Raw genomic sequence first — 18,140 nt, forward strand, 5'->3', positions numbered from 1 at the left:
GCAACACACGACAACGCATCGGTAGTCATGGCCATTATTGCTTCGCCTCATCTCTCTTCAATTTTCTCATTATTTGTGTGTAGAAGAGTTACGCTCTAAGCACAGTCTATAGCAACGTCGAAGGCGACGTGAAAAGCTTCCTCAATTCGAGATGAAGGGTCGTTCGATGTCCTCGCTCAAACGAATCAAAGAGCAATGAAAAATGAAGTGACGCCGCGTAGTTTTCACTTTTGGTCTCGCTGTCCCTGCACGCCTGTTTTCTGTGATGCATTTCAGCACCTCAGTGAGGTAAAGCGCCTGCGTACCTAAAAATGACCCAGCTACTTTGCGATCTTTTTTTTTTGTTTTGGGCGCAGGATCCTCAACTTCCGTCAAGTTTATCTCCAGTTGTGCGAGACTACATCGAATTGATGATGTCGAGAGGGGTATGGGTTAGTCACAATAGGAGAGCTGAGTGCTTCATGGCAATCTGCGATTTGATGAATGAAAGCGGGACCGCGTTTAAATCTGGCGTCAAATCGTTTGAAGGACGGTGGACTGACTATCCAGTCGTAGCGGACATCGCTTTCCGTTGCGGTATGCTCATTCTGTGAACTCGTAGAAAGTGATAGTCTTAATTTGAAGCATGCCAATTATTAGATCTTCCTTGTCATGCAGCGTATGGAATCGTCAGCATTAAATCTGAGAGGAAAGAACGCGACCGAGGCAAGGTAGAAGTGGCTCAATGCTGTCGCTTAGCACCCTACGATTGTAGGTGGTGGAGGCATTCTACTGAAAAGAGTCTTGCTTATGTACGTTTTCATTTTAAATTATTTTTTGTTCTTATTTCACGTCATATTCAGGACAACTATTCATGGCCGATATTGGCAATAATTGCCTTTCCTCCTGCGAAATGCGCCCCGGGTGCGGTTGAGGTTTATGCGTCAATCAATGGCACGCTAGCCAGGGAAGACCCTCTACTGAACGTCGAGTATAACGGAGAAGAAGATGTGGAGAAAGTTTATCAGGTTTTAACGAGCAGCAGCTTTTCGCGTGCATTAAGCGTCTTTCTTGACTGTATTCGTACTTAGGTGTTTGGCAAGATTGTGAAGACGTTGGCTGCGCTGCGGAAGTATGCCATGAAAATGGGAGTCACAATCAAAGACTTCCAATTTGAGGGAGATGACAAAGTGAATCGAAGCGTGAGGTATTCTTTATAACGCGCGAAGGTACGGAGGCATCTCTCTGACGCACGTTCTTGCAGGCTCACAAAGAAGATCAATTATCGCGTTTACATGGGCCAAATCGAGGAGGAAAGGGTCATTGTCAAGTATTTCCTTGACGGCGCCGGCGATGAATACGGCGACAAGGCTCACAAGTACGCGGCCGATAAAGGATTTGCTCCACCCATACTCGGACGCTGGAAGTGTTCGCAATCAGATGCATCTGCTCTGGTCATGTCCTACGTCCATGGCTCTTCTTTCCTAATGGCGGTTCAGGAGAAGATGAGAAAGGGGCCTCGACATGGACGGCTTACCCGCAGGAAAAAGGCAAGTGAAATTTATCGCACTTTGCTTCTCCTTGTGGAGAAGCAAACGCAGGAGTTGCACTCCGGCAGTTTCGTCCATGGCGATTTGAGAAACGAAAACATCATTGTCGATTTGGAGGCAGATCCAAAGCCGCATGTCTACTTCATCGATTACGATAGTAGCGGTTTCGAGGGCTTGGCAAAATACGGTCAAATGAATCCTGGTTTGTATTATCCTTCCCCAGAAACTGGTACCAAGATTCTTCCCATTCACGACTGGTACTTTGTCGCTGGTCTCAAATCGGTCGCACTCGAATGGGGCTGGATATCATCTCATTTGTAATGAGTGCAACTATCGCGATGACTTAGCAGAACTACGTTTGGTTTCTTTGTTCTATTGGTCATTGATGCATACAATGAAGTAAAGATCTTTAGTAGTATAGAGAGCGGCGGCCATCTTGGATGACGCCAGAACTTTTCGTTTTGGTTGAAAAGGCTCATTCGCTACGCCTTCTACCGCACTCTCTTGCGTTTGCTTCCAGAAGCACAGTGGAAAAGATAATCGCTTACGACTGTACAGAATCGTGGACATAAAACATGCCCAAATTACCTGACAATCCATTAAAAGATAGTCGAAAGCACGTGGCGGCTGCTAGCCAACGTTCGAGGGAAGGGAGCTATAACCTGCTAACCTCTGCAACGCCCTACCCTACTAGCAGCCGCCAACTAAACCCTAATGCAAGGGAAGGACCCGTACACACTATCGTAGTTATGCAACGAGTGCTGATACGTTCTCAACTACCTGCTCTAGAGCCAGATGCTGTCCGTCTACACTCTCTGCGTCGTACATACCGTGGGAGTTTCATGCATGCTATGCCACTAAGCCTTCGCATGAGCCCCAACCCGCCCTCGATTAGACTGGCAGAAATCGAGTCCTAGTGTTTAGATTCGATCGGAAATCTGACTATGCCCAAAACGAGGCCAGTGGCACAGCATGCAATTAATCTCTATGCACGATGCAGAGAGACCCGCCCCTAAGTGCATGCCTACATTGGGGACCCCAAAGGAATATGCAAACCTTGCGATCCATTCATTCTTCTTTCAGCGCCGAAACTGACACAAACCTAGTAAACGCATCTAGTGAGACACAGTCATGAGCATTCCTAAAGCGTTTAGACGCGCGATGTGAAAGTAGAAGAGTAAGCGCGATGCGTACGATCGTGGGTCCTATATAGGGACCCTCGAAAAAAATCTCGTACAGTCGCCAAGAGAAAAAGTCGTTTAGAATGGTATAAGAATAATCGCGGAAGCCGTTGACGTCGGATTGCTAACCAGGGAGCAGATGCGTCGTCTCCGTCTTGCGTGCAAAGGGGGCGGAACCGTACAAAGAAAACTGGTTAGGGTCGACGAGGCAATTTTCTTGCACGACATCCACAGTGGCTGGTCCATCTAAACAAAAAATCTATATGTACTTCATACTCACGTAAAACTCACTCAGTGAGAAGTGCTCGTCCCTCTGAATTTCACTTCTTGCATTTTCGATGGCGTGCTTCAGTGCAAGCAAACAGGAGCAAGACATGCACATGGGCGGCTCTCCAACAGCTAGAAAACGGTAAAATATTAGTTCCTCGTAAAACCCCCACCCTTGCCTTTGGATCGAAGAATGCCGAGCGGATTTGGTGCATCTTTAAGAAACGCAATTCTGAAGTCAGCAGGGATATCCTTCGAAGACGGCGGCTTGTATTCCTGTATATGCACGAGCTCAATTTAGAAGCTACAATTACAACGTAGCACCTACCCAAGTGTTCGAGGTCAGCAGCGTTCCCGTAGTGGGATCTCGAACGAAATGCTCGGTCAACCAATAGCCGATGCCCATTGCAAAAGCCCCTTGAGCTTGTCCAACGTCAATTTCAGGATTCATGCTACGATAAAAAGAGTTTGGCTAGCGTAGATGACTATTTGACGTGTACCTCTCTCCACAGTCATACAACATGTCTGTGCGAATTAGTTCGTGTTCGCCTGTCAGCACGTCGAGTTCCACTTCGGTGCAAGTGACGCCATACGTGCAATAGCTGAACGGTTGCCTTGAAGTCACATCCACCCTTTCAAACACATCAATTATTAACGGTGTTCATAAATAAAGAACTTCTCACCAGCCTTCAGCAGTGAGATTAATTCCCATTTTGTAGCTCTGCTCAACCACCTGTGGCCAAGTCGCTGTGGCCGGTAGTTTGGCCCTGGCCGCCTTCATTCTGTCATTAAGCACTTGGCAGGCAGAAAGAATAGCCTGAAAATGAGTGAAAAAAAGAAGAGGAAAGAGAATCGCGGACATACCGCGCAGTTTAGCTCACTGCCAACGCTGCCACCCGTCGTACTGTCTAAAGATATCAAGTCGTCTGCTTTACCATTCAAAAGGTGCGAACCCCTATGCTTACTATTTGCACCAATCAATGAATACGATGGCTTGATTTTGATTAGGCTTATATCGTCGACGCCCAAAGTAGACGCGGCCACTTGGACAATCTTAGACCACAAGCCCTCGATTCAATTACGTGCACGTCGTATTTATCTACCTTGGTATTGAGACCCTGTCCCATTTCTATACCTCCCGTCGATATAGCAACCGATCCGTCCCCAGCATAGGCGGATATCACACAAGTGAAGGGAGCCCCACTTAGAATAACTCCAAATTTCAAAGGAACAACGGAAAGACCTTTCTTCTTCCAACGGTTCTCCTTCACGAGAATTAAAGGATCGAAGACTGCCTCTCGTCATTATTTACCTTGTTGAACGTTTGAATGGCTGCACTTCGCGTTTGGAAGTCGCTCGACGTAATCAGTTGAGTCCACAGCGAGGAAATGCTGCAGTAGGGCAACTGCTGCCCATACGGCGTGATCTGCCCCTTCTGATATAAATTTATCACTCGAACTTCCTCCGGCGTCTTTCCCAAAGTCTTGGCAACGTGCTCCATAATTGACTCCATAGCAAAAATCGACGGCACCGAACCTAATAAGAAAGTGAAAAAGGAAGAAAAAGTAGTCCCTTGCTGGTACCAACCAGGGGATCGGCATGCAGTGTTGCTCGGCGTGTGGGTCTTGTACGCTTTGCTGATCACTTTCCAGTGAGGACAGTAATAGGCTAAATAACGAAATGACGGAAGGCATCTATTGGCCATCCTTCTCTCAGTTAACCATTGTCAAAGAAGACGTCGTAGAGAAATAGAATATCTCCATTTGCCGTAAATCCGCAGTCGGCCGAAACGGAAACAATCACGGCGTTGAGTTTTCCATCGTCGTCAAATCCAATCTATTAATTAAACAGACATTAGAAGTTAGAGGAGACTCTTCGCTACTCCATTGATTACCTGATACTCTGACAAATAGGAAGGCCGACAACCAAGCATTCGCATATTCGAGTCGATGTCCATCAGCACGCGAACAGGTCTGTCAGGCAATCAATTTTATTCGGAGTACCTTATGCGAAATCCCGACGTTCGTCACCTTTTCACGACCGAAGCGGCGAGAGCGGCACCGCACGAAATTTGCTGCGCGTTGTTGATCTTTCCGCCGTAGCCACCGCCAATTCTTTTGACGCTAACGTTCACGCTGACGAAGACGAGACGTTTCATTCATCGTCTCTGGCATTTCCTACTGACTTGCCTGCTCTCCGTTATGCCCAGTACCTGCGCAATTGCCCTTTGGCAATGATCAACGTATTGCGTCGACGATACAACGTCGTAGCCGTCTTCGACAGGTACAACGAGAGCCCTCTATAGAAGACAAAGACAATCGATTTTGCACAGTACAGATGAAAAGCCGTGCCTGGGTCTCCATATAGAAATGATACTGAGGACCGCAAAATATTTCACCGGATATTTGATGCTTACTGCTCTTCAATGCATCTTTTCGTAATTGAAACGTTCCGTTAATGCGAAGAAAAACGTCATTTCAGCCTATTACCCATTGGGTCCCCATCTCCTGATATGACTGGGGTCGAAGTGTTTAGCAGCGTGCCGGCTTGAATCGCTTCCTTGATCGTCAGCACAAGCGGTCCGAGGGACTTGTACGTTCCTTTGACGGCTAACGCTGCCGCGTTCGCGTGAGCCTGAGTGTCCGCCACGACCATTCCCAACGCTTGGCCGGAAAATTCCACAGTCGATCCGACGGGGACAAAGAGCTAAATAATAATAATAAATAAACCAAGAGAATATTATGTTCTATAGAGACTGTGTACAGGTTCAGCGTACTGAGAAACGACCACGTCTTTTGGCCTCCAATTGTTTTCAGCCGGAATATCACTGGGCAGGACGACTCGCAGTACACCAGGCATAGCCTTGGGAAACGAAGGTAAAAAATGAAATTTCTAGATACAGTACCGTTCAAAAGCTTTAGCCTCCTACGCTATCTGGTCATTGTTGTGATCTACTCTGACGATGATTAAGTTAAACAGTCAGCGTAAAGCCAACTTCGAACTGAGGCCCCTTTTCTAATGTAAGAGATGCGTCGTTTGACCGTTAAAATGTCAAAAAACGCGTCTCCTTCACGTAGCAAATTTTTAAAAATTTAAAAAAAAGGTTACGACACTTGATACAAATCTCACGGAAGACGGTGCTATGGAGATTTATCCGGTATCAGAGGTATCTCACAGGCGCAGCGGAACTATTGGACTAGGAAGGCCGGAGCCCTTGTCAAGTGAGGAGAATGACCGGCCACCGGGCAGTGGTCAAACCCTTGGGGAGAGTTTCCAACTCCCTTCTATCCTAGCCAAGAGCTCATGCTCCTGCTACTGATAGGTATATGGAAACGCTGGGTATATATACAACAACCCTGCCTGGGTCACTTCCACTGCAGCTGTTCGCCACAAAAAGTGCGCTGATCGAACTAAAACCACTCTCAATCGACCGCAAATACGTTTCTGACCACAACCGCGAATGAATTTTGTCGCAAATCAATCTAGAAACGCGAAAAAACGAAAATAAAACGCGTGCCACGTACGCAAAACACGCCCTGTCACGCTACACATGACGTCAGTTGTAAGACGCATGACAAAATGGTCTATACGAGCAAGTAGAGGCGAAAAATCAGCCGCGAAGTCAATTGGAGATCTATTCTAAAGACATTCAGTCGCTATTTGGACGCGAAAAGCGAACGGATACGAAGAAACGGCAATGCGCTGGGTCAGCAAAATCAAGGCGCTACATGTCGGCTCTATCTATAGCAGTTGAACGTGCGCTACACAAATGAACATCAAGCGGGAGAAGGATTTCTCAAGGACGCCTAAACTTTTGAACGATACTGTAGATATATATAGTCTCTTGCCGTAGCGGCCGATGTATCCAGAAAAACCAGAGTGGAATTAGCCTACGTCAGACAGAATTTTCAATCGTAATCCACTTGTTGCTGCATTAATGGTCTTCCAAACCTGTGTGGAAAGAATAAAAGCTCCGTGAACTTCATTTGGATAGGACGGAATGTCGTTGAGGTACTGAGCCTCTCCTGACGCCTGCAATTGTCTAATTTTCAATGGAAAATACGACTACGTTCTCGTGCAAACCTGCAGGGTAGCCGTAATCTTTGGCATGGGCTGCGTGAGCGGATATTTCGACGAATCCGAGCTATAGGTTTCAATTCCCGAGCTCAAAGGGCGATCGATGCTTCCAGAAGCTGACGCGAGCCGAGCCGAAACGCCTGGCACAACAGACAAGTAGAACTAAGGAAGACAAGACTCAAAACTATTAGTGCCAAATCCCAGCGTGATGATGACGTGCCTTATAAAAGAGAGACATAGCCAAGGACTTGCGATAGTCAGCACTAGAAGATGCTGGCGGCGAACGCGGCTTGATTTCAAATGAAAGACACGTTAACGCTCCTAGAATCAAAAAATCAGTAACCATGTGCCAAAAACGAGTAAGAAAGGAAAACTAGAGCCTTAGTCTGTTGTACCCTTGAGCGTGTCAAGCTGCTTGAGATCTTTTCCAATCAGATACTTTTCCGTTGACGTTGCTCGATACTTGAGACATCGAACAATAATCGTATAGACTATTCGTCGAGATTAGCTCCGTTTGGCCTTACCGTGCGCGCGGCTATGCCACCGTAGACAAAGCACATTCCCGACGGACTAAGCTTCGATCCCGATTCGGTCACTTTCATAGAAAATCCCGCGTTGACGTAGGCGTGAGCGTTCTGGTAGCGAGGCATGATTTTGTACGCTGCAAATTTTTCATCGGTGTCTTCAGCCGGAATCATAAGACTGACAATCATCTATTGCACGAGCACTACTTATTGTATCATGCGTTCTTTCTTGCAACAACTTACTTTTGACGTCATGTCAGTAACAAGAAACTCGGCAATATCGTATTCTTTTGCCTCGGCGCCTTCAACTAAATTCGAGATTTTCGTTTGCATGCGAAATTTGAAAATGTATAGTATTTTGAACCGATGTTGAGAGATGCTCCTGCAGCCTGCATGATCGTGAGAACGTCCGAGGGAAAGTCGTCGTGAATGTGAGAAAGCATTATATTGCCAGCCCACGTTCCAACCTAGAGCACTTGTACCTACCACCATCTAAGCTAAAACGCTAATATAGGCTCACATTTCTGACAGGAAAATTTGCAATCTGAGAGTGAGACTTTATAGTTTGACCATATCAATCTCATGATGAATACCTTGAGTAAATGTTGTGCCAATGCATCGAACTTTCCTCCCGACTGACTATTTTCCATAAGAACGTCAATCAAATTCGACAGCGTCACTGCAGCTCCAACGGTCAAGTATTTCCCAGTTGAATTTTCCCCAACCTAACGAGGACACGTAATGCAAGGCAGATACCTACTTCACATAACAACGCACAGACACCGTCTGAAGAGCCTCAATATTCATCAAAGAAACGCGAACTGGTGGAGACGGTTCAAACTTAAACACACCTTAGTCAGACGAAAGAGTTGACAATTGATTATAAGGTGCTTGATCTGCCTCTTACCCTTTCCTGTATCTCCAGCCACAAGAGCTATTCCAGAACTCCTGTACGTTTGCAGGAGTGAAAGTGCATCGTCAACGTTGGCCGGTGCAAACCACGTTGAACCGTCGGGAGTCAGAATCTGCTTCACTGTTGTCAAAGAATTTCTTGCACACTTTTGGTTACAGCCGTTGCAGTTCTCGCTGCACGCCGAAATATCCTAAAAAAACAGACGTCTGTTCAGAGACGATTCAATCGACAAGATTATTGCCTACTTCGACGTCAATAGGATGTTCATCTGCCGCAAACGTCGCCATAGCATCGAGAATACCTCGATACCCTGTAGCAATACCCCAATTAGAAAACATATGCTGCTATCGTAATATCGTGGCTCAGTGCACATATGTACCTGTGCATCTACATATATTTCCGTCAAATTGATCTTCGATCTCCTGCTTCGTTGGCTTGGAATTGTTCTTCAAAAGACTGTACATGGACATGACCATGCCAGGCGAGCAGAATCCGCACTGGCTGCCATTGTGCTGAGCCAAACGCGCCTGAATGGGATGAAAACCGGCTGACGAACTAAAAGAACATGATTGCATAAAAAAATTCCAACTCGATTCCACGACGTACTTTCCGATGCCTTCAGTCGTTTGAAAAGAGCACGAATTTGCAGACAAAATCGGAAATAAACACTACAAAAGAACGCGTGTCAAATACCAGAGAAAAAATAATAAATTAAATTGAACTACTGAATTGACAGCTATCGTCGTTTCTTTTTTCGTTATTGGATCGTTTCGAGTGAGAGCGACGACGCAGGCACCACAGCCGCCCTCCTGGCACATGTGCTTCGTTCCTTTCAGACTCGGTTGCGACTTGAGCCAATCGTTCAACGTCAGCGACGGCGACGCGTTTTCGACCGTATACGAGGTGTCGTTCACGCGAAAAGTGACGCTAGTCAGCGGTTGGACGCCATTCGACGTCGATTTGGCTCGAAATGAGACCGAGTTGCTGCAGTGGGGGCATTGGCCTCGATATTTTCCCACTGCGACGATATCCGACCCCGGTTTGAGTCTGAAAAGGTTTATGAGCAACTTCAGGAAGCAGCGGAATACGTTCGCTTGCCTTGTTCGGCAGAAAGGACACGAAAACGCTGGAGTACTCATGCTTTTGTTTATGCTGGCCACGTGACTAAGACCACACAGTACAATTGATTTATTACATACATGTATAATCCTCTCTGCTGCAAGTGTTCGAGTTACATAATACAACATCCAGCCTCCTGCTTCTTCTTCTTCTTCTTTTCTCTCTCTGCCATCAGCTTTTCGTATTCCTCCAAGTCTTTGAAATAGGAAGGAGGCGGATATTGATTTTCGTCGACGTAGCGCAGATTGTCGCCTTCGAGCAGTTTGAATTCCGGACGCCGTTGCATCGCCGAGTGGTTGGTTGCAATGAAGTGAAGACACCAGTCGCCGAGCTGTCGAGCATTGTGCATCTGACACGTCAAAAGCAAACCTAAAAAACGAATGAAAATGCTCGTACTGTAAAAGAGATGCACTGCTATTATACCTATGACGTCAATATCTGCTTCAGCTATGCGATTCGTCGTCGCTCTGTCGACTTCCTTGGTAATGTAGAGCTCGCAGAGAGTGACGAGACGGGGCAAACAGAACTGATTAGCCACGACGAGAAGACCAACAGAATCAGTGTCTTCAATAGGAGCGTGATCAGTGTAGAGATACTCGAGCAAAGCGAGAAAACATTCGAGCGACGTGCTACTAATCTCAACCTAAAAAAGAATGATTCTGAGAGCAAGCAGGGGGAGAGGGGCTCCTCCTCTTACCTCCTTCGTACGACTTTCCGCAAAACTTCCGCCGAACATTGCCGCCATGACTTCGCATCGAGCCGTCAGCACGGCCGAGTGAGCCGGCACGACGGTTCCGTCGACTCGAAACGAGACGTCGGCGAGAAGCGATTCGTTGCAGAAGAGCTGCTTCGCGGCGGCGCCGCATCGATCGTTGATCCACGTACCGATGCTCGGATTGAGAAAGTCCATGCTGGATTTCGAATTTTGGCATATTTTCGCCAAATTCGGCGCGTCGAACGTCTCCGCCGTCTTCTCCAAAGCGTCGATGACGTCGTCCGATTCGCCATCCAAGTCGACAACGCCCGTGTAGAGAAAGCGAAGAAATCGCATGAACGTCACAGAGGTAATATCATCAGACAGATAGAGAGAAGTAATAGAGGCACTGCCGTTGTTTTTCCTAGAAAGAAAGTTCATATATATGTAGTCTATGTGTGTACATATATATCTCTTACTTTTCTTCTATGCATTGGAATCCTGGTATCTTTCCTGCGACTATGTCATTGGCTTGGATCGCTTGATTGGCCTTGTATCGCGTTTTGACGACGCCGCCGCCCGCCGCCGACACGTCGACGGCTCGATCCGACGTCACGTGGAATATGTTTCGAAAGAGTTGAGACGCCGAACACAGGACGACTTTGTGCGCGTAGAACGTCTGATTTTCCACGCGAAATTCGACGTCGGCCGACGTCAAATTATTCACCATCGTGCCCCAATCCTCCGCATAGGACGACGTGTGTATATTGATCCAGGGAGCGTGACGCTCGATTTCGGGCAGGATGGGAGGCTGGGGAACGGGCTCCTCGACTTTGTTCCTTTTGCCACTCCTTTGCCTTTAATTAAAAGAAAATTATAATTATAAGTACAGGATATTGACTAATTACTTTCTGGCTGGGCGACACAAAGCGGCTCTCGCAGCGTTGAGAAATACGTGCGAGATGCCGTCCTGAGTCAGGGCACTGTTCTCATAAAATCCAGCGCATTCTATTGATCAGCACATTTTAGTATACTCCAAGAGATTCTTTTGATTTTTTAATTAATTAAAAAAAACCTAGTTTCTTTGCCATCTGTTGCCCCTCTTCTCGTGTGACCAATTCCGACGTTCGTCGCGATCCGCCCGATCTCAAATCGATTTTATTCGCGACGAGAATGATAGGAGCACCGGGACAGTGATGCCTCAACTCGGGAATCCACTTCGACGCGCAGTTTTCGAAAGACGCCCGAGACACAATCGAATAGCAGAGAAGAAAGACGTCCGTCGCAGGATACGACAACGGTCTCAACCGATCGTAATCCTCCTGCCCAGCTAAAAAAACAACAAAAGATGTTAGCGTTGCTAAAAATTTAATTCTGGTGTTCTTTTCCTTGCCTGTGTCCCAGAAACCCATGTTCACGGGTTTTCCGTCTACCATGACGTTAGCCGCGTAATTGTCGAATACGGTGGGAACGTATTCGCTCGGAAAAGCGTTCGTTGTGTAGGAGATGAGAAGGGACGACTTGCCCACGGCGCCGTCGCCGACGACGACTATTTTCAGGTTCTGCATCGTTAGAGACTGGTCTCAGACTACCGATGCAGCCTGCCTTTATGAAGCCCATTGCCCCACACCGAGGTTTTTATACCGAGTTCGGCGAGCTGCTAAAAATAGTAACTTTAGGCACACGTATGTTCCCGGCTTACTATCGACGTCATAGCTCAAATTTAGACACAGTGTCTCTCTAAAGGTTTATATTGTAACTAATTATCTGCCAATACGTATACAAATGACGCAAATATCTGGCGCTACGCATACTGGGCTTGAATTAACTGTCATTCATCAGTTGATCCATACTCTTTTTGAGGTTGACTCGTTACTGGAACACTGTTGTCTTCATCGACCTCCAGGTCATCGGCTTGAGGCACTTCGCCGGAGCCATCTTCCTGAGGTTTGCACTTGCCGCAACAGCAGCAAAAGCAGCAGAAGCAACAGAAGCAGAAATAGCAACCAGTAAGAACTCCACAGCAAATGATGAGACCCTACAAAAAAAAGTCCTCATAGCAAATGATAAATAACGGGAAAACAGCGTCATACCTTGCAAATTTTGCTATTCAGCGCCAAATATAGTCCAACATTCTAAAACAAAACATCTGTTGTCAGAAGTCCGAATTTTTTGATGTCCCTGCTTACGTCCTCTCCTATTTGCTCGGCAATTTGCAGACCCCACATGCCATAACTGTCATAAATGGCCTTCTTTTTCTCATCCATTAGAATTGTCTTCGCTTGATTGATGACCTTGAACCTCTCTGCGGCAGACGGATCGTCAGGATTCTTATCGGGATGATATCTAAGCGCTTGCTGCATGCAAAGATATTACAGTATAGATTCGGTCTGGTATGCATCGTATGCGCTCTCGTAGAACCCGCAATGACCTTTCTATATGCTTTCTTGATCTCTTCTTGGGTGGCGTCGGCTTCGAGACCGAGCGTTCGGTAGAGATTCGTGCTTTCGCGCGGGTCGTCTTTTCTATGGACGTGAGTGAGGAATAGGTGATAAGGATCGAGCGCATGCACGCCCTACGTTTGCAATCCGGCCTTTTCGTCATCCATGGCGTTCTCTTCTCTTCTAGCCTAAAGCACGCTAGAGATAGAACAACAACAACACAACATGTCGACGGGAAAACGCAAGGAAATCTATAAGTACGCCGCTCCCTGGCCTGTATACAGCATGAACTGGAGCATACGACCCGATAAAAGATTTCGACTTGCCTTGGGAAGCTTCCTCGAAGAGTACAATAACAGAGTAAGCCAAAGAACGAGGCGCGACACCAAATTTCCAAGAGGCGACGTCTCTCTCGCAGGTCCAAATAGTATCTCTAGACGAAGAAAAGGGCGAATTCACTTTGAAGTCCTGCTTCGAGCATCCCTATCCGACTACGAAAGTCATTTGGATTCCTGATAGTGTATGGGGGGGTATGGGGACTCTGTTAGATCCATAAAAGAGAGAAGAGAGGGGGACCTTATTAGACAAAAGTTTTGACTATGAGGTTCGGGTGTAGAAAGGGTCCCTGCCTGATTTGTTGGCAACTGCTGGTGACTATTTGAGAATTTGGAGAGTCGGAGAGTCGGACACGAAATTGGAATGCCTTTTGAATAACGTAAGGGAATGGGGAGAAAACGAAAGGGGGAGTTTGAATTTGTAATTTCTAGAATAAGAACTCTGATTTCTGTGCTCCGTTGACGTCATTCGATTGGAACGAAATCGATCCGAATCTCTTGGGGACATCGAGTATCGATACGACGTGCACCATTTGGGGATTGGAGGCAAGCAAACGGAACAGCAAACGGGTTTTCTCCGAGATAAACTCTTCCGTGTTTAGACTGGACAGATCGTGGGAAGAACGAATCTCATATCAGGCTTTGTGAAGACCCAGTTGATAGCCCACGACAAAGAGGTATTGTATAGCAGCTAATACAAGACAACTCGTACAGTCTATACTTTATCTTCAGGTTTATGATATTGCCTTCAGTCGTGCCGGCGGCGGACGAGATCTCTTCGCTTCCGTCGGAGCCGACGGTTCCGTGAGAATGTTCGACCTTCGGTGCGTCGAAATAGAGAAGGGGGACTGACTATTTATTTATTTATTGACATATGGTGTTAGACATCTTGAGCATTCGACGATAATCTACGAAGACGAATTTCATCGAGCCTTGTTGCGTCTGTCGTGGAACAAGCAGGATCCGAATTATCTGGCAACGTTTGCTATGGACGGCCAAGAGGTCAAGCAAAGAAAAACTAGAGCTATTATTAACTAATTATTAATTAATGGGAGTTCTTTATGTTCAGGTCATTATACTTGATGTCCGAATGCCTTGCTTCCCCGTCGCAAAACTGAGCAATCACAAGGCCCAAGTCAATGGAGTCGCTTGGGCTCCCCACTCGTCGTGCCACATATGTACAGCAGGTAAATTCGAAATGGACGTCTTAGGGCCTATAATTATCATTGTCTTTTCTCTTCAGCTGATGACCACCAGGCTCTGATATGGGACATCCAGCAGATGCCTCGGCCTATCGAAGATCCCATACTCGCTTATTCATCGGAAGGCGAAATTAATCAGATACAGTGGGCTTCGACGCAGCCTGATTGGATCGCAATTGGTTATAATAACTTCATGGAAATACTGCGTGTGTAGTGGTGGAACCATTTGCAGCATTGTAGCCCTTCTGTAGTAGTAGTAGTAGTAGTAGTAGTAGTAGTAGTAGTAGACGTAAAAATAAATTACGATAGTGGGACGCCTTCTCTCCGCTGAAATGTACAAAAAAATGAATATGTACAGCAGGTAAATTTGGAATGATGCATTACGGACATACTTATTGTCTTTTCTGTTCAGCTGATGACCACCAGGCTCTGATATGGGACATCCAGCAGATGCCCCGGTCTATTGAAGATCCTATTCTTGCTTACTCATCAGAAGGCGAAATTAATCAGATACAGTGGGCTTCAACACAGCCTGACTGTAGCACTTCTGCAGTAGTAGACTAAAAATAAAAGAAGCCAAAGAATTGAATACGTCTGTTTCAGTACTGGTAAGACTCTGAATAGGCCCGCCAGTTTTTCTCCTAAATTATATCTAACTACATGTACAGACAGCGTTTTATGCGTCGTAGCTAATCAGCGTGAAGTATAAGACATCAAAGCGGAAAAAGACAATAGAAGCACGGAAAACAAGCATGCACGTCACACTGTTGTTGGTCTTGGGCACCGAAGAGAAAAGAACAGAACAAGAGATCAGAACATGCAGAACAGGAGGACAGAACAGAACAGGAGAACAAACCAGATCAGGGTCCAGAACCGAGAACAGAGCAGAACCTAGCCCGGGGTTACCAGCCACACGAACGCAAAAAGTCTATAAAACGGTTGACGTAAGTCTGGCAGTTGAAATTGCACCAGTTGTAGCCTCTGGCGGGGTAATTTGCATTGAAGCGAACCACGTCACTTGTATTACAGCAACTACACCCGCTGGCAATAGGTTGGAAATTACTCCATGGTTCAGCGTTCGTCCGAAGTACTCCTGTAAAGTCAAAAACTGTGCCAAGATACAAGACAGCAGTGTGGCAGGGTCCGTATGGCAAGTGACACGTTTTCATGAATCCCTGTAGCGGCCGACAACCGACTACCCACTGAGATCGGCACTGAGATCCTACGTAAAAATTACGAGTTCTTAGTTAGTCTACACGTGTAGCTTTTACTGTGGCTGCAAGATCTTAGAAAACACGATACATGATCTGAAAGGAGAATCGCAACGAAAATCGTCGCGACGAGCGACCTCATATTACGGGAGCTGTGCCGTGCAAGATACTGACCTTTCGCCACGTGAACAGTCACGTGGCGAAGGGACGGACATACCCAGGGGCCCCTAATCTGGACATAGATAGAAGAGAGATACTGTGCGTGTAGTGGTTGCAGTATCACGTCTGTAGTAGCAGACTATAACGGGGCACCGTCTCTCCACTGAAATGTACAAAAAATGAAAAGTAGCGATTAAATAGTACTGTGTGCCATTTTGGTCTCAACTTGTTGTACCAAAGCCTCAAAATACATGAGATTCCTTTCTAAAAAAGAACGACATAAAGAGTGTGACTGATGATCAAACGTGATACCGGGAAGCGTGGCACACTTGCATTCGTTTCTCTGAGCTAGAGCGACGGGCATCAACAACTCGAGCGATTCAGCTCTATGGCTCGAATCAGGGTGAGTTGACTGCCACTCCAAGCCAATTTCTTCGTTGCTCTGAAACGCACGCCATAGCACAGGTACTTCCCTCACATCGAAACAAGCCTAAAGAAGCAAAAAGGTTGAGAAAGACCGCAGTCCCAATCTGACCTTAGCGGCAAACGTTAGACCAACAGCATCCGCTTCGTTTTCTAATTTCCTTGAATAGGGCAGTTTCAATAGCACCTATTTAGAAAAAGATCATCAACTGGCCGGCTGCTGTCGTACGTCTGCTTGGTTCTTACAGAGGCTGTCCTCTCGTGAAACCACTGCGTAAAAAAGGCCGCGACGTCGGGAAGAACGATCCAAGCAGCAGTCGTTATAATCAACGAAAAGAAGTTTATGAATCGATCTCGACTGGCAGCTTCCCTCTGTGCAAAATACGTTAGATAGTATTTCCTGTCTGCTCGTCTTTCTACCATGTGCTCAAGCACAGCGTGAGCCATTTCGTGACCGAGAACGCCAGCCAGCATATCGTCCGTCTGCAACAAGTCGAGCATGCCCGTAAACATTACAATCACACCGTTCTATAAGAAAGCCTTGACGTGAAAATATTCTACTGTCTTCGTCTCTCCTTACCGGCATGACAAAAGCATTCCTGACTGGACTGTTGATCACTGTAATTTTCCATTCTATCTCTGGAAAACGTTTTGATAATTGATTCGATTCCACTAGTTTGAACGCCATTTTTTTAACTCGTTGATGTCGAATGTCGTCGTAATCGAGAAGAGACTCTGGGGAGTAAAAGACGACGTGATCATCTCACCATCCACCCCCCATCCTTTTATTTCGACCTTTGAATTCGTTGAGTTGAATCGACAGCAAGATATTGGACAAGGAATTTACGTCATCTTTAGACACAGTTATGAACCTGTACGTCACAATGTGTCATGGAATTAATTAATCAAAAATAATCTCATTGCTCTCTTACCTCTTTCTTTCGGTGATTGGAGCACTTTCAAGATGATAGCCGTAATATGCGACGGTGAGTCCCGCTGCGCTCATTGACGCGTACGCCATTTTTAGGCGATTCTTTCGAAATACCTGCGTTACGCGATTTCGCTTTGCTTCAGGCAATTTTTTCCACGCTCTTTTCAAAAATTTTCCCCCAAAAAAGGCCACCACTCGATATATAACGGGACCGGTGAGCCAGAAAGCGTTTCGCGAAGACGACACGTGGAAAGGAGAGCGACACGACGTCTTGGGAAGGAAGATGAGTCTATTTTCGCGAAGAAAATGCCTAAGGAACATCACACACGAAAAGCACAGAGCTACGATGCGCACGCTAGCCTACACATTGCAACTCGAAACTTCTCCGGAAGACGCTCGCTGATCGCTGAAAAGGCTGCGTAGGAATTTATTAAGTACGAAAAAATCGAATCAAATGCGTAGTCTACATGCGTGCATGGACAGACAACTAATTACTGTAGAATCCTTTCTTCGTTGCGGCTTTGCATCTCCTAGCCTTGAATAAGAGTACCTAAGAAAGAGAAAGATAAAATTTGTTCTATACGCCCGTGTACGTACCTTTTTGTGATGCGTTCGCATCGGCATTAACCAGGCCACACCAACGTGGAGGTTCGAACGCAGTTAGTGGCCCAAAAATTTTGGAAGCGAGACCTTGCTTCATAGGCCCAATCACGACCGGTACGGCCTGGATCGAGAACGGCTCTCCCACACCGTCCCCCCGACCGCGTCGTACCGGGGCCCCAAGGAGGCCGTAGACTTTCGCTTAGATAGGAAGCGAGCCTACCGTGTCGGGAGAGGAATTACAAAGCGCTTACCGAGTCCACCAATTGAGGGTCAGCGTTTTTTGTCCTGGGGGTCGGGTCATCTTTCAACTATAGATCACTAATCCGAGTGAGGAAATACCACGAGACACTGGGCCCCCACACGTTTCTTTGGCAGTAAGTGGCAAACCTTAGCCAGACGCCCGCTCAGCTTAACGCAGAACGCCTGACTTCGCAACCCAAGTTGTCCACGACCCTTTCGACCCCCAGTGCCGATGTAGCGCCGCGAGAAGAACTCGCGCGACGCCCGTCCACTGCGCCTGACAGTTTCAGT

The 18,140-nt window shown here is 46.7% G+C and overlaps 6 protein-coding genes across 6 annotated transcripts; 2 read left to right on the top strand and 4 right to left on the bottom strand.

The window, feature by feature from the left end:
- LOC136198758 (uncharacterized) lies at window positions 1–1,916 on the top strand. The gene is made up of 7 exons (XM_065988790.1): window positions 1–21; window positions 84–288; window positions 357–576; window positions 640–791; window positions 843–1,007; window positions 1,071–1,186; window positions 1,244–1,916. The coding sequence occupies exons 2-7, from the start codon at window positions 196–198 to the stop codon at window positions 1,848–1,850; spliced, it is 1,353 nt and encodes a 450-aa protein (XP_065844862.1). The 5' UTR covers window positions 1–21; window positions 84–195; the 3' UTR covers window positions 1,851–1,916.
- A 732-nt stretch (window positions 1,917–2,648) lies between these two features.
- On the bottom strand, window positions 2,649–9,642 carry LOC136198728 (xanthine dehydrogenase/oxidase-like). The gene is made up of 35 exons (XM_065988743.1): window positions 9,590–9,642; window positions 9,217–9,538; window positions 9,098–9,159; window positions 8,871–9,046; window positions 8,737–8,801; window positions 8,486–8,681; window positions 8,356–8,429; window positions 8,172–8,303; window positions 8,099–8,122; window positions 7,943–8,045; window positions 7,822–7,886; window positions 7,579–7,767; window positions 7,450–7,516; window positions 7,275–7,375; window positions 7,061–7,216; window positions 6,929–7,009; window positions 6,826–6,867; window positions 5,741–5,839; window positions 5,467–5,683; window positions 5,329–5,408; window positions 5,167–5,276; window positions 5,008–5,112; window positions 4,872–4,950; window positions 4,699–4,813; window positions 4,565–4,645; window positions 4,290–4,513; window positions 4,081–4,242; window positions 3,943–4,030; window positions 3,842–3,885; window positions 3,661–3,794; window positions 3,478–3,609; window positions 3,306–3,429; window positions 3,157–3,253; window positions 3,002–3,109; window positions 2,649–2,956 (listed from the first exon to the last, which is right to left on the bottom strand). The coding sequence occupies exons 1-35, from the start codon at window positions 9,628–9,630 to the stop codon at window positions 2,835–2,837; spliced, it is 4,017 nt and encodes a 1,338-aa protein (XP_065844815.1). The 5' UTR covers window positions 9,631–9,642; the 3' UTR covers window positions 2,649–2,834.
- A 22-nt stretch (window positions 9,643–9,664) lies between these two features.
- Window positions 9,665–11,925, bottom strand: LOC136198748 (rho-related protein racA-like). The gene is made up of 7 exons (XM_065988776.1): window positions 11,698–11,925; window positions 11,380–11,634; window positions 11,213–11,312; window positions 10,784–11,161; window positions 10,308–10,728; window positions 10,034–10,253; window positions 9,665–9,979 (listed from the first exon to the last, which is right to left on the bottom strand). The coding sequence occupies exons 1-7, from the start codon at window positions 11,870–11,872 to the stop codon at window positions 9,723–9,725; spliced, it is 1,806 nt and encodes a 601-aa protein (XP_065844848.1). The 5' UTR covers window positions 11,873–11,925; the 3' UTR covers window positions 9,665–9,722.
- A 101-nt stretch (window positions 11,926–12,026) lies between these two features.
- LOC136198780 (dnaJ homolog subfamily C member 5-like) lies at window positions 12,027–12,933 on the bottom strand. Its single transcript, XM_065988817.1, has 5 exons — window positions 12,884–12,933; window positions 12,736–12,829; window positions 12,494–12,661; window positions 12,398–12,439; window positions 12,027–12,342 (listed from the first exon to the last, which is right to left on the bottom strand). Exons 1-5 carry the CDS (start codon window positions 12,910–12,912, stop codon window positions 12,136–12,138), a joined length of 540 nt encoding a protein of 179 aa, XP_065844889.1. The 5' UTR covers window positions 12,913–12,933; the 3' UTR covers window positions 12,027–12,135.
- A 2-nt stretch (window positions 12,934–12,935) lies between these two features.
- Window positions 12,936–14,596, top strand: LOC136198770 (DDB1- and CUL4-associated factor 7). Its single transcript, XM_065988807.1, has 9 exons — window positions 12,936–13,105; window positions 13,164–13,265; window positions 13,362–13,460; window positions 13,513–13,626; window positions 13,683–13,757; window positions 13,813–13,904; window positions 13,965–14,082; window positions 14,150–14,267; window positions 14,324–14,596. The coding sequence occupies exons 1-9, from the start codon at window positions 12,971–12,973 to the stop codon at window positions 14,494–14,496; spliced, it is 1,026 nt and encodes a 341-aa protein (XP_065844879.1). The 5' UTR covers window positions 12,936–12,970; the 3' UTR covers window positions 14,497–14,596.
- Window positions 14,597–15,758: 1,162 nt separating this feature from the next.
- LOC136198768 (metalloendopeptidase OMA1, mitochondrial-like) lies at window positions 15,759–17,347 on the bottom strand. Its single transcript, XM_065988805.1, has 8 exons — window positions 17,008–17,347; window positions 16,871–16,947; window positions 16,656–16,810; window positions 16,496–16,603; window positions 16,322–16,447; window positions 16,188–16,262; window positions 15,965–16,142; window positions 15,759–15,916 (listed from the first exon to the last, which is right to left on the bottom strand). The coding sequence occupies exons 1-8, from the start codon at window positions 17,325–17,327 to the stop codon at window positions 15,846–15,848; spliced, it is 1,110 nt and encodes a 369-aa protein (XP_065844877.1). The 5' UTR covers window positions 17,328–17,347; the 3' UTR covers window positions 15,759–15,845.
- Between the last annotated feature and the right edge of the window lie 793 nt (window positions 17,348–18,140).

The sequence above is a fragment of the Oscarella lobularis genome, chromosome 19 (assembly GCF_947507565.1).
Source record: "Oscarella lobularis chromosome 19, ooOscLobu1.1, whole genome shotgun sequence".
NCBI classification, from domain to species: Eukaryota; Metazoa; Porifera; class Homoscleromorpha; order Homosclerophorida; family Oscarellidae; genus Oscarella; species Oscarella lobularis.

Excerpts from the sequence above, each read along its gene's own strand:
- LOC136198758 (XM_065988790.1), top strand. The coding sequence starts at position 196 with ATGAAAAATGAAGTGACGCCGCGTAGTTTTCACTTTTGGTCTCGCTGT. Across the intron at positions 577-639 it reads GGACATCGCTTTCCGTTGCG|ATCTTCCTTGTCATGCAGCG; the intron begins GTATGCTCATTC and ends GCCAATTATTAG. Across the intron at positions 792-842 it reads CTGAAAAGAGTCTTGCTTAT|GACAACTATTCATGGCCGAT; the intron begins GTACGTTTTCAT and ends CGTCATATTCAG.
- LOC136198728 (XM_065988743.1), bottom strand. The coding sequence starts at position 9,630 with ATGAGTACTCCAGCGTTTTCGTGTCCTTTCTGCCGAACAAG. Across the intron at positions 8,304-8,355 it reads AGGCTCTTCAGACGGTGTCT|GTTGGGGAAAATTCAACTGG; the intron begins GTGCGTTGTTAT and ends TGTCCTCGTTAG. Across the intron at positions 7,517-7,578 it reads GTGGCATAGCCGCGCGCACG|TATCGAGCAACGTCAACGGA; the intron begins GTAAGGCCAAAC and ends CGATGTCTCAAG.
- LOC136198748 (XM_065988776.1), bottom strand. The coding sequence starts at position 11,872 with ATGCAGAACCTGAAAATAGTCGTCGTCGGCGACGGCGCCGTGGGCAAG. Across the intron at positions 11,635-11,697 it reads CATGGGTTTCTGGGACACAG|CTGGGCAGGAGGATTACGAT; the intron begins GCAAGGAAAAGA and ends TTGTTTTTTTAG. Across the intron at positions 11,162-11,212 it reads TTGTGTCGCCCAGCCAGAAA|GCAAAGGAGTGGCAAAAGGA; the intron begins GTAATTAGTCAA and ends TTTTAATTAAAG.
- LOC136198780 (XM_065988817.1), bottom strand. The coding sequence starts at position 12,912 with ATGGATGACGAAAAGGCCGGATTGCAAAC. Across the intron at positions 12,830-12,883 it reads GAAAAGGCCGGATTGCAAAC|AAAAGACGACCCGCGCGAAA; the intron begins GTAGGGCGTGCA and ends TCACGTCCATAG. Across the intron at positions 12,343-12,397 it reads TGAATAGCAAAATTTGCAAG|GGTCTCATCATTTGCTGTGG; the intron begins GTATGACGCTGT and ends TTTTTTTTGTAG.
- LOC136198770 (XM_065988807.1), top strand. The coding sequence starts at position 12,971 with ATGTCGACGGGAAAACGCAAGGAAATCTATAAGTACGCCGCTCCCTGG. Across the intron at positions 13,461-13,512 it reads TGGAATGCCTTTTGAATAAC|AATAAGAACTCTGATTTCTG; the intron begins GTAAGGGAATGG and ends TGTAATTTCTAG. Across the intron at positions 13,627-13,682 it reads GCACCATTTGGGGATTGGAG|ACTGGACAGATCGTGGGAAG; the intron begins GCAAGCAAACGG and ends TTCCGTGTTTAG.
- LOC136198768 (XM_065988805.1), bottom strand. The coding sequence starts at position 17,327 with ATGTTCCTTAGGCATTTTCTTCGCGAAAATAGACTCATCTTCCTTCCC. Across the intron at positions 16,948-17,007 it reads CCAATCACCGAAAGAAAGAG|GTTCATAACTGTGTCTAAAG; the intron begins GTAAGAGAGCAA and ends TGTGACGTACAG. Across the intron at positions 16,811-16,870 it reads TCAACTCAACGAATTCAAAG|AGTCTCTTCTCGATTACGAC; the intron begins GTCGAAATAAAA and ends TTTACTCCCCAG.